Source organism: Chelmon rostratus, chromosome 11 (genome assembly GCF_017976325.1).
Source record: "Chelmon rostratus isolate fCheRos1 chromosome 11, fCheRos1.pri, whole genome shotgun sequence".
In the NCBI taxonomy this organism is placed as follows: domain Eukaryota; kingdom Metazoa; phylum Chordata; class Actinopteri; order Chaetodontiformes; family Chaetodontidae; genus Chelmon; species Chelmon rostratus.
This window is the reverse complement of record NC_055668.1, coordinates 4,941,369-4,953,976: the sequence shown is the minus strand read 5'-3', so window position 1 is coordinate 4,953,976 and position 12,608 is coordinate 4,941,369. Positions and strand designations below refer to the sequence as shown.

The 12,608-nt window shown below is 42.9% G+C and overlaps 1 protein-coding gene across 1 annotated transcript in view; it reads left to right on the top strand.

Moving 5' to 3' along the window:
• thada (THADA armadillo repeat containing) overlaps nt 1–12,608 on the top strand; it is a 94,366-nt gene that overhangs the window by 48,556 nt on the left and 33,202 nt on the right. Inside the window, exon 29 of the mRNA XM_041947015.1 lies at nt 1,064–1,232. Coding sequence (XP_041802949.1) covers nt 1,064–1,232 — 169 coding nt within the window. The remainder of the gene's footprint in view (nt 1–1,063; nt 1,233–12,608) is intronic.

The window sequence follows — 12,608 nt, the reverse complement described above, 5'->3', positions numbered from 1 at the left end:
CTTTAGCAATGTTGCCTCTAAACAGCTGGTTTACTGGCTCTATGGGTGGTGAGGTCGGTCAGCAGGTCCTCTCTGAAATATCTCAACATCTGCTCTGTGCATTAAAACTCAGTGTTTGGATTTTGTACAGACTCACAAAGTTCTCAGACAATGATTTCTACTAACTTGATGATTGGCCAGTAGCTGGTTAGCAGTCTTTGTGCTAAGCTAAGCCAACTACTAGCTGTAGCCTTGCCTTTAACTGCCTTTACTTGAGTGGTATCAATCTTAAATGTTGATGTTGAACTACTGAACTACTGCTCTTTTTACAAAGACAAATGTGGTTAGATTGCCCACTTCCCTCAGTGGCAGTAGCTCTTCCTCTGCGCCCCCTCCTCTCACTCAGGTCTTGGTCACGTCCTTCCCTCCTGTCAGCTATGGCAGTGTTATGACACTGGAGAAGGAAAGACTATCATCCTGTAAACAAGGTTAATTTTAGTTTGCGCTCAGGGTGACTGGCCACATTCTCCATCACCGGCTGATACTGTAAATGAAGTTATGCTTGTGTGTGAAAAAAAGAGACTAGATATGCTAGATACGCTAGATATGTGTGGGTAAAAACAAAATATATTATTTCCTTCATAGTTCGGTTATTATTTGAAAACATTTTGTTCTGATTTTATCAGCCATCTGCTCGCCTGGGAGCTGTTTAGGTTACGATCATTTGCCTTTGCAGTAGGGGAGAGAGAAAAAGAGCAGGAGAAAGATGGAGATGTTACGTAATGTATGCATAAAAATAGCAACTTGCTATCCAAAAGAAATATGTCACGGGTCATCACTCCTAACTTGAGAATTTGTCCATGACATAATGTGTCTGCAGGACAAAATAATGATAATATACACAGTAATTACTAAATTTTTCATAACAAAATTACAGCTGTAAAATAAATTGAACTCAGCAGTTATAATAACAGCCCATGAGCTGTGATAATGGGAAGCCTTATTACTTCCTCCATTAACTCAAACATGTGATGTTACGTAATGTAAGGCTAAAAGATGTGTGTGTGTGTGTGTGTTCGTGCAGATGTGGTCGCTCAGCAGTGTATCGGACCAGAGAGATGGCGGCCCGCGCCCTCGTCCCCTTTGTGCTGGTCACCCAGGTGCCATCCACCGTCCACACGTTGCTGCAGGAGCTTCCTCCGGAGCCTGGACCCAAACTCCAACACAACCACATCCACGGGACTCTGCTGCAGGTCTGCACCCACGCACACGTCAACATAAACTAGGAGACTCATATATACATAACATATGCAATAACATTCAGGGGGGGTTGGGGTGGGGTGGATGAAATGACCACAAGTGTTTACTTGGTGATGGGAGCTTCAGGTGGAATCAAACCATGATTGTCGGTGCAGGGCTGTACAGTATGTTGCTCAACAGCACAGTTGTTGTACTTTCATGCAAAATGACACACATACACGTAAACAGGGTTGCATGACAGATGATATTTACTTCATCATTGGATTGGATTGGACATAATTGTCGCTGCTACTGGTCTTGAGAACAGGCGGTTTGTGTATCACTGGGAGATTATCGTGATCACGGTGCCCAGCAGCAAAGGGCCTCGGCCTAGAATCAAACCCAGGCTGCTGCAGTGAGGGCTCAGCCTCGATACACGGTACATGCTCTACAAGGTGAGCAACCGCGGCGCCCACAGTGCTCTAAATTCACATCACATATCACGTACCTGTCAAATGAGATGATGCATAGGTTCGCGGCTGCGGGTCAGGCCATCGGTGTGTGAATGCAGGCTTGGGTTGTTCTGAGTGGTTGGTTAGACTAGAAAAGCGCTATACAAATGCAGTCTATGCACCATTTACCATATGGCACACTACAAGCTGGAACTTGACCAATATCAACTTGGGGTCTTTTATGCATGATGTGCAGCATAAATTGGGCATTAAGGGGTCGGAGGCAGACCTCTTGGATTGGGAATATCCAAAACTACAGTTTCATGAAGTTCAGTCATGCTGGTTTTTCTGTTCGGGCCTCGTGAAGCATTCTGAACACAGAATTGTCTTCCACATTTTTGTTTGAAATGTCATCCTTTGCCCAGGAGCTCAAATTTTTCACAATTTTCTGACATTTAGACCAAATAATGACTTAATCGCGAACATAATCAGCAGATTAAAATAATTAGAGGTATTAAAGATAATTGTTTGTCGCAGAGTGGTTTTAATCAGCTCTCTATTAATTTGACAGCTGTTGCTTATGAAACTGTCTCACATGGAAAGGACTTTCTGTTGTTTCGTCCACTCTAATTGTTTCAGTGATGTTGGACAAAATATTCACCACCGTTTCTGAAACTGTGGCTAACCCTAACCCTAACCCCAGAACAGAGGAAGACGGGATGTTCCCTCAGCTGCTGTTACACAATCTTTGTCCACTTTATTAGGGTAAACCTGTACAATCTAATGTGATCAAATACACGTGTTCCGCTATAAAGTCTACTTCTAAGGTGCCAATAATGTTCAGTTTTTTTTTTAACTTTTATTTCAGTTTCATTCAGAACAAATATACAAAACCACATTCATCATATCTGCTATTTTTTCCCTTTTTTTCCCTCAAAAAAAAAGGGAAAAAATGATAACAATTACGAAAAAATGATAACAATTACGAAATAAAAATGAGGGCAGACCTATAGTGACAGAAAGAAATAATAAATGAACTACAACAGAATGGGATAGACAAAATACAATAAAATAAAAATAGAGTAAAAAAAAAATATATATAGATATCAGATCAATAATATAGATCAAATGGGTTCTTCACTATAACAGTATACCCATTGCAGGGCTCCACCTTCTAGTGAGTGTATCTTTTTGAAGTCTCAGGGAGTATGTTATTTGTTCCATTTGGTATACTTCCATTATTTTCCAGTCCACATGGCTCTTCCATTGATGCCTTTTGGTAATAGACCTAGTAAAGCCACCATTGGGTCCCTTACAATTTTCACCCCACATATTGCATTAAGTGTTTTAAACACTTCTTTCCAGAAACTTTCCAGTTTGGGACACAGCCAAAACAGGTGAATCTGATTACCAATATGTGGGCCACAGTTTCTCCAGCATTTATTTGAATGTGTATTGTCAAATTTGGCCATTATTTCAGGTGTCCGAAAGAATCTCATGATAATCTTCCATTTAAATTCCCTCCATACATTCGAATTAGTTACCAAATGTACACCAGTACATATGTACTCCCACATATTGTATGATATATTGGAATTAATATCATTTTCCCATCTTTCTTTGATCTGTGTAGTATTATTCAAATTCATGCCCAAGAATATTTGGTAGCAACAGCTTATTAGTTTCTTATCCCACTTTCCTATTTTACTTTTAATAATGTTCAGTTTTAATTGTAATTGTAAATGTAATGCAGTAAGAAACATATGAATGAATTTACACATTCCAGGCAATGTCAGCAAAAACTGCACATTACTTTATAGATAATGTATGTACAGTGAACAGAGCACAATGTACTTAATGTATTGAGCGTATTAATGTTTTCAGGTTTCAGTTCTTACATGTACATGTAGTTAATGAGACGTCCTACAGTAAATATCTGGAAATTGATATTGTCAGTATCGCCAACCCCTGGCTGCAGAAAACACTCACTATATCTTACGGTGCACTTTGATACTCATCGGTTGCTTTTATATGATGATAAACGTGCATATCCAAAATCCAAATTTTTCAGTGCCGATAAAAGTATTCTTGTAAATCATTTGCATTTACAGCCTTTCTAAGGAGTAAACATCATCTGTTCATACATGACTTTATAAACCTCCTCGCAGGCCTTCACCACCGGACTTGAAAGGTTTTCACTCAACAGAGACAAAATTCAAAATGCACTAACCAAAGCAGTTATCATAACAGAGATAGATTATAGATATGGTGCATCAACCCTCAGAACACACACACACACTCAATCTGTGTGTCAGTCCCACACACCCAGTTTCTACACAGAGCCTGTCCAGACAAGGCGGTTATCGCAGGGTAAATACCACTGTTTAGTTCTGTCATCACACTCTGACAAACACAACCAAACAGTCTGCCGGTAATATCAACACGCACAGAGGAGAAGGGGAGAGGGAGTTTCCCCAGCCTTTTATTGAATGCCACTGATTGGGTCGGTGGGGGAGCTGGGGGTGTGGAGCGGTAAGAATGAGGCTGAGGGGTCAACACAAAGAATGAAAACTGCGCCGTTTTCCTCAGGATTTCTGCCTTGTTCTTGATGGAGCACTTATGGTTTGGTAGCGGTCTGGACTGCAGGGAGGTCCACTGTGGGATGAAGGCAAAGGATGGCGAGGAGGAGGAGGAGGAGGGGAGGTGGGCCTCTTAAGGGCTTAGAGGAGATTTCAGGAGGAGAGTGGATTTTAGTTTGCTTTCCTGTCATGGCCGCCATGTGTGGCGCTTCCCCAGATGTCTCCTGATCTGGGTCTGCGTTTGTCTCTTCAGCTCTATTTCCCCTCTGTGTGTGTGTCTGCTTCCTGTCTCTTCTTCTTCTCTGTCTCTCGTTCCTATCTTCTCTTTCTGCTGCTCTGTCTTTCTGGCCTTCTGTAAACACTTTTCCTCATTCGCTCTGTTCGCCTGTCTCCCTGTCCCATACGAAAGGGTGAGATCATATTGTGTGCTGCCTGTGTAATTTAGCCTTACGTAATGAATGTTGTAACATGAGGTAACATCTTTATCCTCTCATGTGTTCTGCGTGTCTCATCTTCATCGTTCTGTGTACTGTATCACCAGCTGTCTTTTTTCTCTTTCTCTGTCACTTTGTTATACAGCAGCTTTGTATACATCTGTAGTAGGTCAAGGAAGCTTAGGGTTGACAGCCTGGTTTACATTTACATGTACTGTACGGTATGACATAGTTTGAGACTAGAAACAGATCTGCAACACGCATGGACTCAATCATTTGCCTTTAAAATGTTAAAATATTTGCCAAATTGCTCATTTTCTCTGACTGAAGAGTGCAAAACTAAACTGAATTCAGTGTATTATAAGACAAAGAAAACAGCAAATCCTCACTTTTGGGAAGCTTTAAGTGTACTTGTAAGACTTTAATTCAGCGGCCTGCACTCTACTCTCGTTCCAAGCTGCACCCCCTTGGTTACTGTTGCTATGTCAGATATCTTTTGGTCAACCATGTGGTGATGTCTGATGACGTGTTTCTGCCACGTACCTATTTGTTTATTTGTTGCTGTTATTTCTGTGGGCTCATCTTTTAACAGCCTTCAAAGGATCTTTGTAGCTGTAATGTAGCGTAGCGTACATGTAAATGTGGACACCTCCGCTTCGGACTGGCCCATTCATTTTTTTACTCCCATTTAGCAGTTTTGCTCGTGCCAGTTTCAGGCCACACATTCTCTAACTCTTCTATTTCAAATCATTTCTCCTCTCAACCTTTTTTCTATCCGCCCAGAAGAGAGAGTAAAGGTCACAACGTCGCACTCGCACACAAAAATATCTGTGTGAGACAGCAGAGCTGATGCCTGCAGCCCTTCCTCTGACTTTCAATTTCCTTTTTCCTTCTACCAAAAGCACACCAGCCCATCATACCTCACACACTGTTCAGCTTCACCGGACCTATGAATACACCTCTGCTGGACAATATAAGAAATAGCTCACCTGATCACACATATACATCTTCTGCAAATCCCTGTATTGATAATTGTTTAGTGGTTTTTACGTCAGAATTTCTAATTATTTGCAATACCCCATTTAAAGTCTGTTTGCTCTTGTCAGTGTAGCCTGTTACTCTTTGCTGCACAATCTCTCACCAGTGGTATTGTGTTTAATGGTAATAGATTTAATTAAAATGTTTTTTTAAATACTATAAAACTGTGAGGAGTAAAGTGTCCTTGACAGAATAAACTTAATGTCCCTCTTCTTCTTCATGATGCTGCAGTATAATGGAAAACCGCACACACTCGTCTCCTATTTGAATGACTCTGTTAGACTTACTATAACTTTCTAAACATATCTCATTCTGTGTTACCCAATAATTAATCAATGAATAAGTATTGTCCATGTGGTGTATGTAATTCATATGAAAGGCAGCAAACTTTTCAGTTTCTCATTGCGTTTTATTGCCAAATGAAAAAAATTATTATTGAGCGTAAAGAAGACAGTTGTGATTCCAAATCAGAGCCTATGGAAGAATAGTAGAGTGCATGGTTATCTCTCTGATACAGCTGCTTCTTCTTTCTGCTAAGTATGGAGTTTCATCATGACATCGACCAAAAGCATTTGCTCCTGATAGTACCGTGTATATCTGTAGGGGCCATCTGTAACCAGGCTATAGATAGCAAGGCTATAGATAGCAAGCGTATAGGTTGGTGGGGGCATTATGGAGATGATGGAGGCAGATGTGTAAGGAGTGTCTAGCTGTGGGAAGCAGGGTAGGGCTGTCATAACAGGAGCTGCAGGGCTGCATGCAGGTGAAGTGGTCTAAACATAGCTAAACAGAGATAGAGGTCTGCAGCGTACGTGTGGAGGGGAGCATCCCACACAGGGACACTGATAGAGGAGATAGTGGCCATGCCATTGTGGAGTGTGTGTAAAATATCCTGCACTCATGTGTAAGCTGAGGAGGTAAGATGTTTAGACTCCAGAAAATGAACGGACAGAGAAGGGGAGTGAGTGTGTATCGTACCGTGTGTGCCTGAATGTATGTGCGTGTCTGTACGTGGACGCCACACACCGGCGCTGTGTTTACGCTGAGATGATGAGGACATTGTGTTTAGCCTTGGGAGATACCTAATGTATGTTAATATGCTTCATTTTGTGTGCGTGCGTGCATGCGTGTGCGTGTGTGTAACAGGTAGCAGATGTTTTTGCTCGAGGGAGAAATGACTTCCTCTGTTATTGTCAAAGAACAACTGTTAGTGGGCCAAGTGTGGAGCTGGGAACCATCACAGCTACTGAGGCAGACTGCACCACCCTGCTGACTTTCTCACACACACAGTGAGGAAGTCTGATAACCACACACAAAGAATGCTTCCATCCATTCATGCTTCCTAATGTTGCAGTTCTTCTCTGTCGTTGTCAAGAGGAATTTGAGTTGTGTGTTGAATTCAGCAGCGTAATTCAGATATGGCCAGACCTCTGTTCAGGACGGATTCTTGTTATAGTGGTGTTAGCAGCTGTAAAGAGTTCACTGATGCTTTTGTAAATAATTGATATTCTAGTAGTTGACCCTTGACCCCTATGATGTCTTCATTTTAAAATAGTCCTGGTTATTCTGAAAAAGAAAATGTGCCGTTTATCGATATTTGAAGCAAATGAGAGGCTTTGAAAGGCTGATAAATTTAAACAGCAAATTTGAAAATCACTGGACTGTTAAGATAGTAGTCAGGCATACAGTTCCATATGCAACGACATACTTGTGTTTGCATGACTGATAGGTGTTCCAGTCTGTGACACAGCTATGATGGTTTCCTCTCGCCCCTCTTACCTCATGGGGTCAGTCCAGTGCCCAAATTCACATTTTTCGACCCGAGTTAAGGCCTGGTCTCACCAGAAAGTGGCACGTCCTCGTGAAAAGTTGTTGTATAAGCTTGGAGAAGTGATTGCTTGCACGACTAGTTGGTGAACTACTGTAGCAGAGAGCCAACTGCTAATATGTTCGCCAGCTGGAAAAGTTGTAGCACAGGCTGTGATAGGTTGCTCTGTTTTAGGCTGACTCTCAAAGGGGACCATCAAGACAGGCAACAGAACAAATTTATGTGTCAGAGTTCACCAGAGTTGAACTTGATGTAAAATATTTACCTTGGTTTGCTTTGTCCCCTTGGACAAATCTGCTGAACAAAGAGATTCCTTTTAAATGACGTGATTTCACCATAAAATGTCAGTGTGACCACAGACCTTTACAGACACAGACCCCGCCCCGCAGTGTTTTGCAGGGTGGCACTTGGGAAAACATCTAGTGACAATAAGACACTTAATGTAAGTTTTTCATTAAACTCAGGCCAAAATCAGCCTGATTTATTGGTTCAGCTGGAGGTGGTCCTGTCCTCTGGATGGCCTGATTAAGGCCCGTCTTTGATGAAGCACCTTAAAATACACTGAAATCACTTCAATCAGTCCAGCGTTCCCCAAACCTCTGTTGATACAACCAGAACCAAGCTTAACAAGGCCATCGAACAGACCGGCACTAACCCAACCCGACACCGGACTCCGCTCTCGACACGCGCCAGCAACAGCCCTGGCCCACAGTGCCTGGTACAGGCCAGAAGTATTAAAGCTGCGGCCTGCGGTGGTTTGAGGACGGCCAACTCGACGGATGTAATCCTTTGTGTATTTCCACAACAGAGGCTAAATGAGACTAAGGAGGAGGAGGCTTTAGAATTAAGAGTATCGCCGTCTGCTTTCCTTTGGCAGCAGTGATGTTGGTGCCGTTTTCTCAAATGCACTCTTCCCTGCTCTCTTACAATAATGTCTGTTGGTCTGCCGTGAAGACGGCCGCCTTCGGCCAGTGGTCTGCCTGGGCTTTCTGAGAAAATCCTCAGGGCTGACCCAGTGAAAATGTGTGGGCCTGAAAACCTGTCAGCCTGTTTCTAATATGACCTGAGATATATCTCATCCAGAGGGAGTCCCGGGGGATTGATGCTGGTGTCGGATATTAGCCTTGAAGTTGTAACATTGTAAGCTAGCAGGGCTGCATCAGGAAGCCTGCCATGCACTGAGTTTACAGACATGCATCAACAGTACTTTAGAGTTTGCCACTCTGTGTACAACATGCCATTGTTCTTTACTGCCTAAACTGAGTTCCATGACATATAAGCTTTACTGGGGTCCCTTTCTGTGTTCTCATTGCATGAAGTCATATGAGAACCATTCACTTTTCTCCTGGTGGTAGTTTTCCCTAGTTTCACCAAATTTCATTGACTACTTGCACTTTCTCTACAAACAGAAAAGACAATCAAAGACCCCCCGGTTAAAGACACAAAATAGTCTTAATTCAAAATCCTCTATCTTTTTCCATAGCTTTCAACCACATTATGCAGTTTCATCATAGAGTTTGCTTCTGAAGTTTCATGTTAAGGCTCTGTGATAAGAACTCAGCCAACTCGATCCTCTGAAGTTCCCAGAAAAGTTAGCTAGTGGACCTTTAGTTAAAATTGTTTTGTTGAATAAGTATTTCTGAAGTTCAGAATTCATTTCTCACTCTCTAATTTAGTAGATTTTCAGAAACAGATATTCTGCAGGATCAGCTGGCCCGGAGTCTGTTGTGGTCACCCACGTTTGGGACCTTTTCCCCTGCTCTTGTGTGTGTGATTATTGAAGCAGATAATTCAGCAGAATTTTATTTTGTCAGTAATCCAGTCATACACTCCATACTGTAAGACATTTAACAGTATCTTGACATCTTGAGATCGAGTAACTTAAAGTGAACTGAGCTCTGGGTTTTAGTGGTGACACCAGCAGGAGTAATGACAAGGTGCTACTGAACGTCACCTCCATGCACACAGCTCATGCTGCCAGTCAAAAATACTGTATATACGCGTCTCTGGACATAATGAAAATAACAAGCAGGTCCCTTGGGGCTGGGTGAGATACACTACTGCAACTTTGGACAAGAATGTAGTAACCCAGCTCTTGCATGCACACACAGACACACACACACCACTAAATTACTCGGTTGTCACACCCATGTGCATATGCATATGTGAGGGAGTATAGCTTGGTGTCTAGAGGGCATATGTAAGCTTTGTTTGTGCAAGAGTACGGGCTATATAGAGCAAGAGAGTGTGTTTATTCCTTTTTATATTTAGCCAGTCTTTATTGGGATCTCTTTTTGCCTAATTGGGCGCGTCCACACTTTGCCTAACCTCTATCTGGTTTTATGTGAATGCCGATTTATATGTTTCTTTGTGCATGTGTTTTACTGGACTGAGCCATGAATTGGTGTGCAATTATTTGCACTTGCACTTGCTCTGTGTGTGTGTGCGCGTGTGCGCGCGTGTGTGTGTGTGTGTGTGTGTGTGTGCATGCTCGCTGCAGCATGTGGTCAGTCTGTGGTTGCGGCAGTGGGAGGGACAGCAGGGCAGGCTGATAACAGAGTCTGAAGGGACCTCACATCCACCACCACTATTTTTACCAGGCCCAAAAGAGGAGTACGGCTTTTTGCAACACACTCAGAGAAAGACACACACACACACACACACACACACACAAGCAGTTAAACGTCTCACCAGAAAACAAGGCGCACAAATAGGTTTTGATATTTTTCATATTTAGCAGTGCCCAAGTTTTCTTGCTGTTGAAGTTGCAACACTAAGCTCTAGAGGGGAATTCATTGCGCTGCTGTGGTCATAAAGTAGAAAGGATATTAGGGAATTCAAACTGATCAATATCTTTCTATTAATAATGGATGAAATGAATATTAGAGTCCAATATTAGATAGTGATGCTGCTTTAAAATTAATGATTTGAATGACAAATAGATGATAGATGAGTCTCCATAAAGTTGTGTAAATAATGAAGAAATCTTCTCAACAATTGTATTTTTAAAACTGTAAGCACTCCAGGTTTCAGACTCAGAGAAAACCGGCTTTGCAAATGTTCATGAGGAAGGAAAAGCATTCACCATGTTGGTTAGGCCTCGAGGATACACGCAGTGCGTTTTGGTGAGACTCACTAAATATAAACAGAAACTTGTTTACCAGGAAAATCCACAGGGCCCCTTTAAATGTCTTAAACCTGCTTAAATCAAATTCACTTGTAGATATTCTGAGTGTGTAGTTGTTAGACTTAAAAGCTGGAAGGGAGAAATCCTGAAATTTGATGAACATAGAATGAGCCTGCACCAGGTCTCTGTGCTGCTGTCCTGTCATCTCCCATTCAGTTGAACTTGATCCAGTCCCAGCATCTCCTCCCACATGGGGTGTAGTTCTGTACTCTGTCTTTGAGAGGAGGAACAGGGATGCAGCGTTTTCTATAAATATTCCGGTTTTCTCCGTGCCGGGCTGGATTGAGCCGGTTGAGCTTCCCAGGCAGGGACTTCCCAACCCGGTGGATGAGGTGTAGCTGCCGAGCGGAGGGAGAAGGAATGAAGACATAGGGCCGCGCTGCCGTCACTGGAACCAGTGCAGGCGCTGGCGCTGCTAAAACCAACCTTTCAATGAGCCGCCCTGTGCTTCTGAATGAGTCAACCAATTTCATAACTGGATGTAATAGTGCTGAACACAAAGCAATCAACACAAAGCCTGCCAACTACTGCTGAGAATCTCCTTTGGTTTGCAGGTTTCAACAGCGTGTAAGCAAAAAACTGCCAAGTTAGACAATTCTGAGGAGAAGCCAGAAACTTCCACGTCACCTCAGACATGACTGTAGTAGAGTTTAACGCCAGGTCAGATGACTTCTTTTTTACAGCCTTTATATTAGCACGTCGTCCAAACTTGAATTTGATTTCTTGTATCTTGTCAGTTTTTCCAAAAATACAACCTCCTCACTCGTGTTTTTTTTGGGTTGCGACAGAACAGTGTTGGTTTAAATGGTGACATTTCTCTGCCCGCCCCCGAATTGTCGTTTTTAGTTGCACTGCTGCGAGTTCGTGAGGCCAGAACATAGTTAAATTTGCCGATTTAAGGCTTGCCATACTTCACAATAACAAATCCAAGCACTCAGCACCAAAACAGACATGATGCCACTGGTCCACTTTAGGTAATCAAGATTATTGTAATCTGGTAGGCTATACTGAACGAACAGGGTGGTACGACACTACTAGAATGATTTGGTACTCCCTCGTCAAACACAAAGTAAATCAAGAGATCACTGTGTTAGTTGGTCATGTGTACATTTGCAGGATGAAGGTCTACGCTGTGACCTGGGAATCTGCCAAAACTGGTTGGAGCCAACAGTGAAACTGCAGACATATTCCTGGATTTGTCAGCCACGTTAGATTTCATGATGTCAATAAGAAGCTCAGCAAATATTTGCAGAGACTACTTCAAGTGTGACTGATCGTTCACAACATTTAGTTTTTTGACAGCGGGATCACTTGGAAATGTTCAATACTTGGTTCGGGAATCAGTTCCAGCACTGGCTCCTTGTTGGTGGAAAAGTCCTTAGAGAGTGACAGCTAGAGGAAGAAGGACCCAGGGGTGTGGAAGCTGTTTGTATGAGCCAGTGGGTGTTGCCTGGGCGTGGAGACTGCAGGAGGAGAGAAGGGGCAGGCCAGGACTCAGTGGCCAGGCTTGGTGCTACGTGGTCGGCCTGGTTTTTCCCCACGTTTCCTTCCCTGCGCAGCGTAATGAATGGCTTCCTACTGGTCTGTGGCCGTGGCCCCGGCTTAAAGAGTATACTTACCAAGGCCCAGAATACACACCCCAGCCGGCCAGCCAGCCAGCCAGCCAGCCAGCCAGCCAGTGTCCTGGCCTCTGAACACTCCCAACCACCAGTCCACCTGCTACAAACTGGCTCAGTCACACACTGTCACATCAGCCACAAAGAAAAGAATGATTTCATCTGCAATGGGAAACATACATTTTAAGAGTTCTTAAACGTCTTCTGTCACCATCACATTCGGTACATTTACTGCAGCTGTTTACGTACCGTTTGA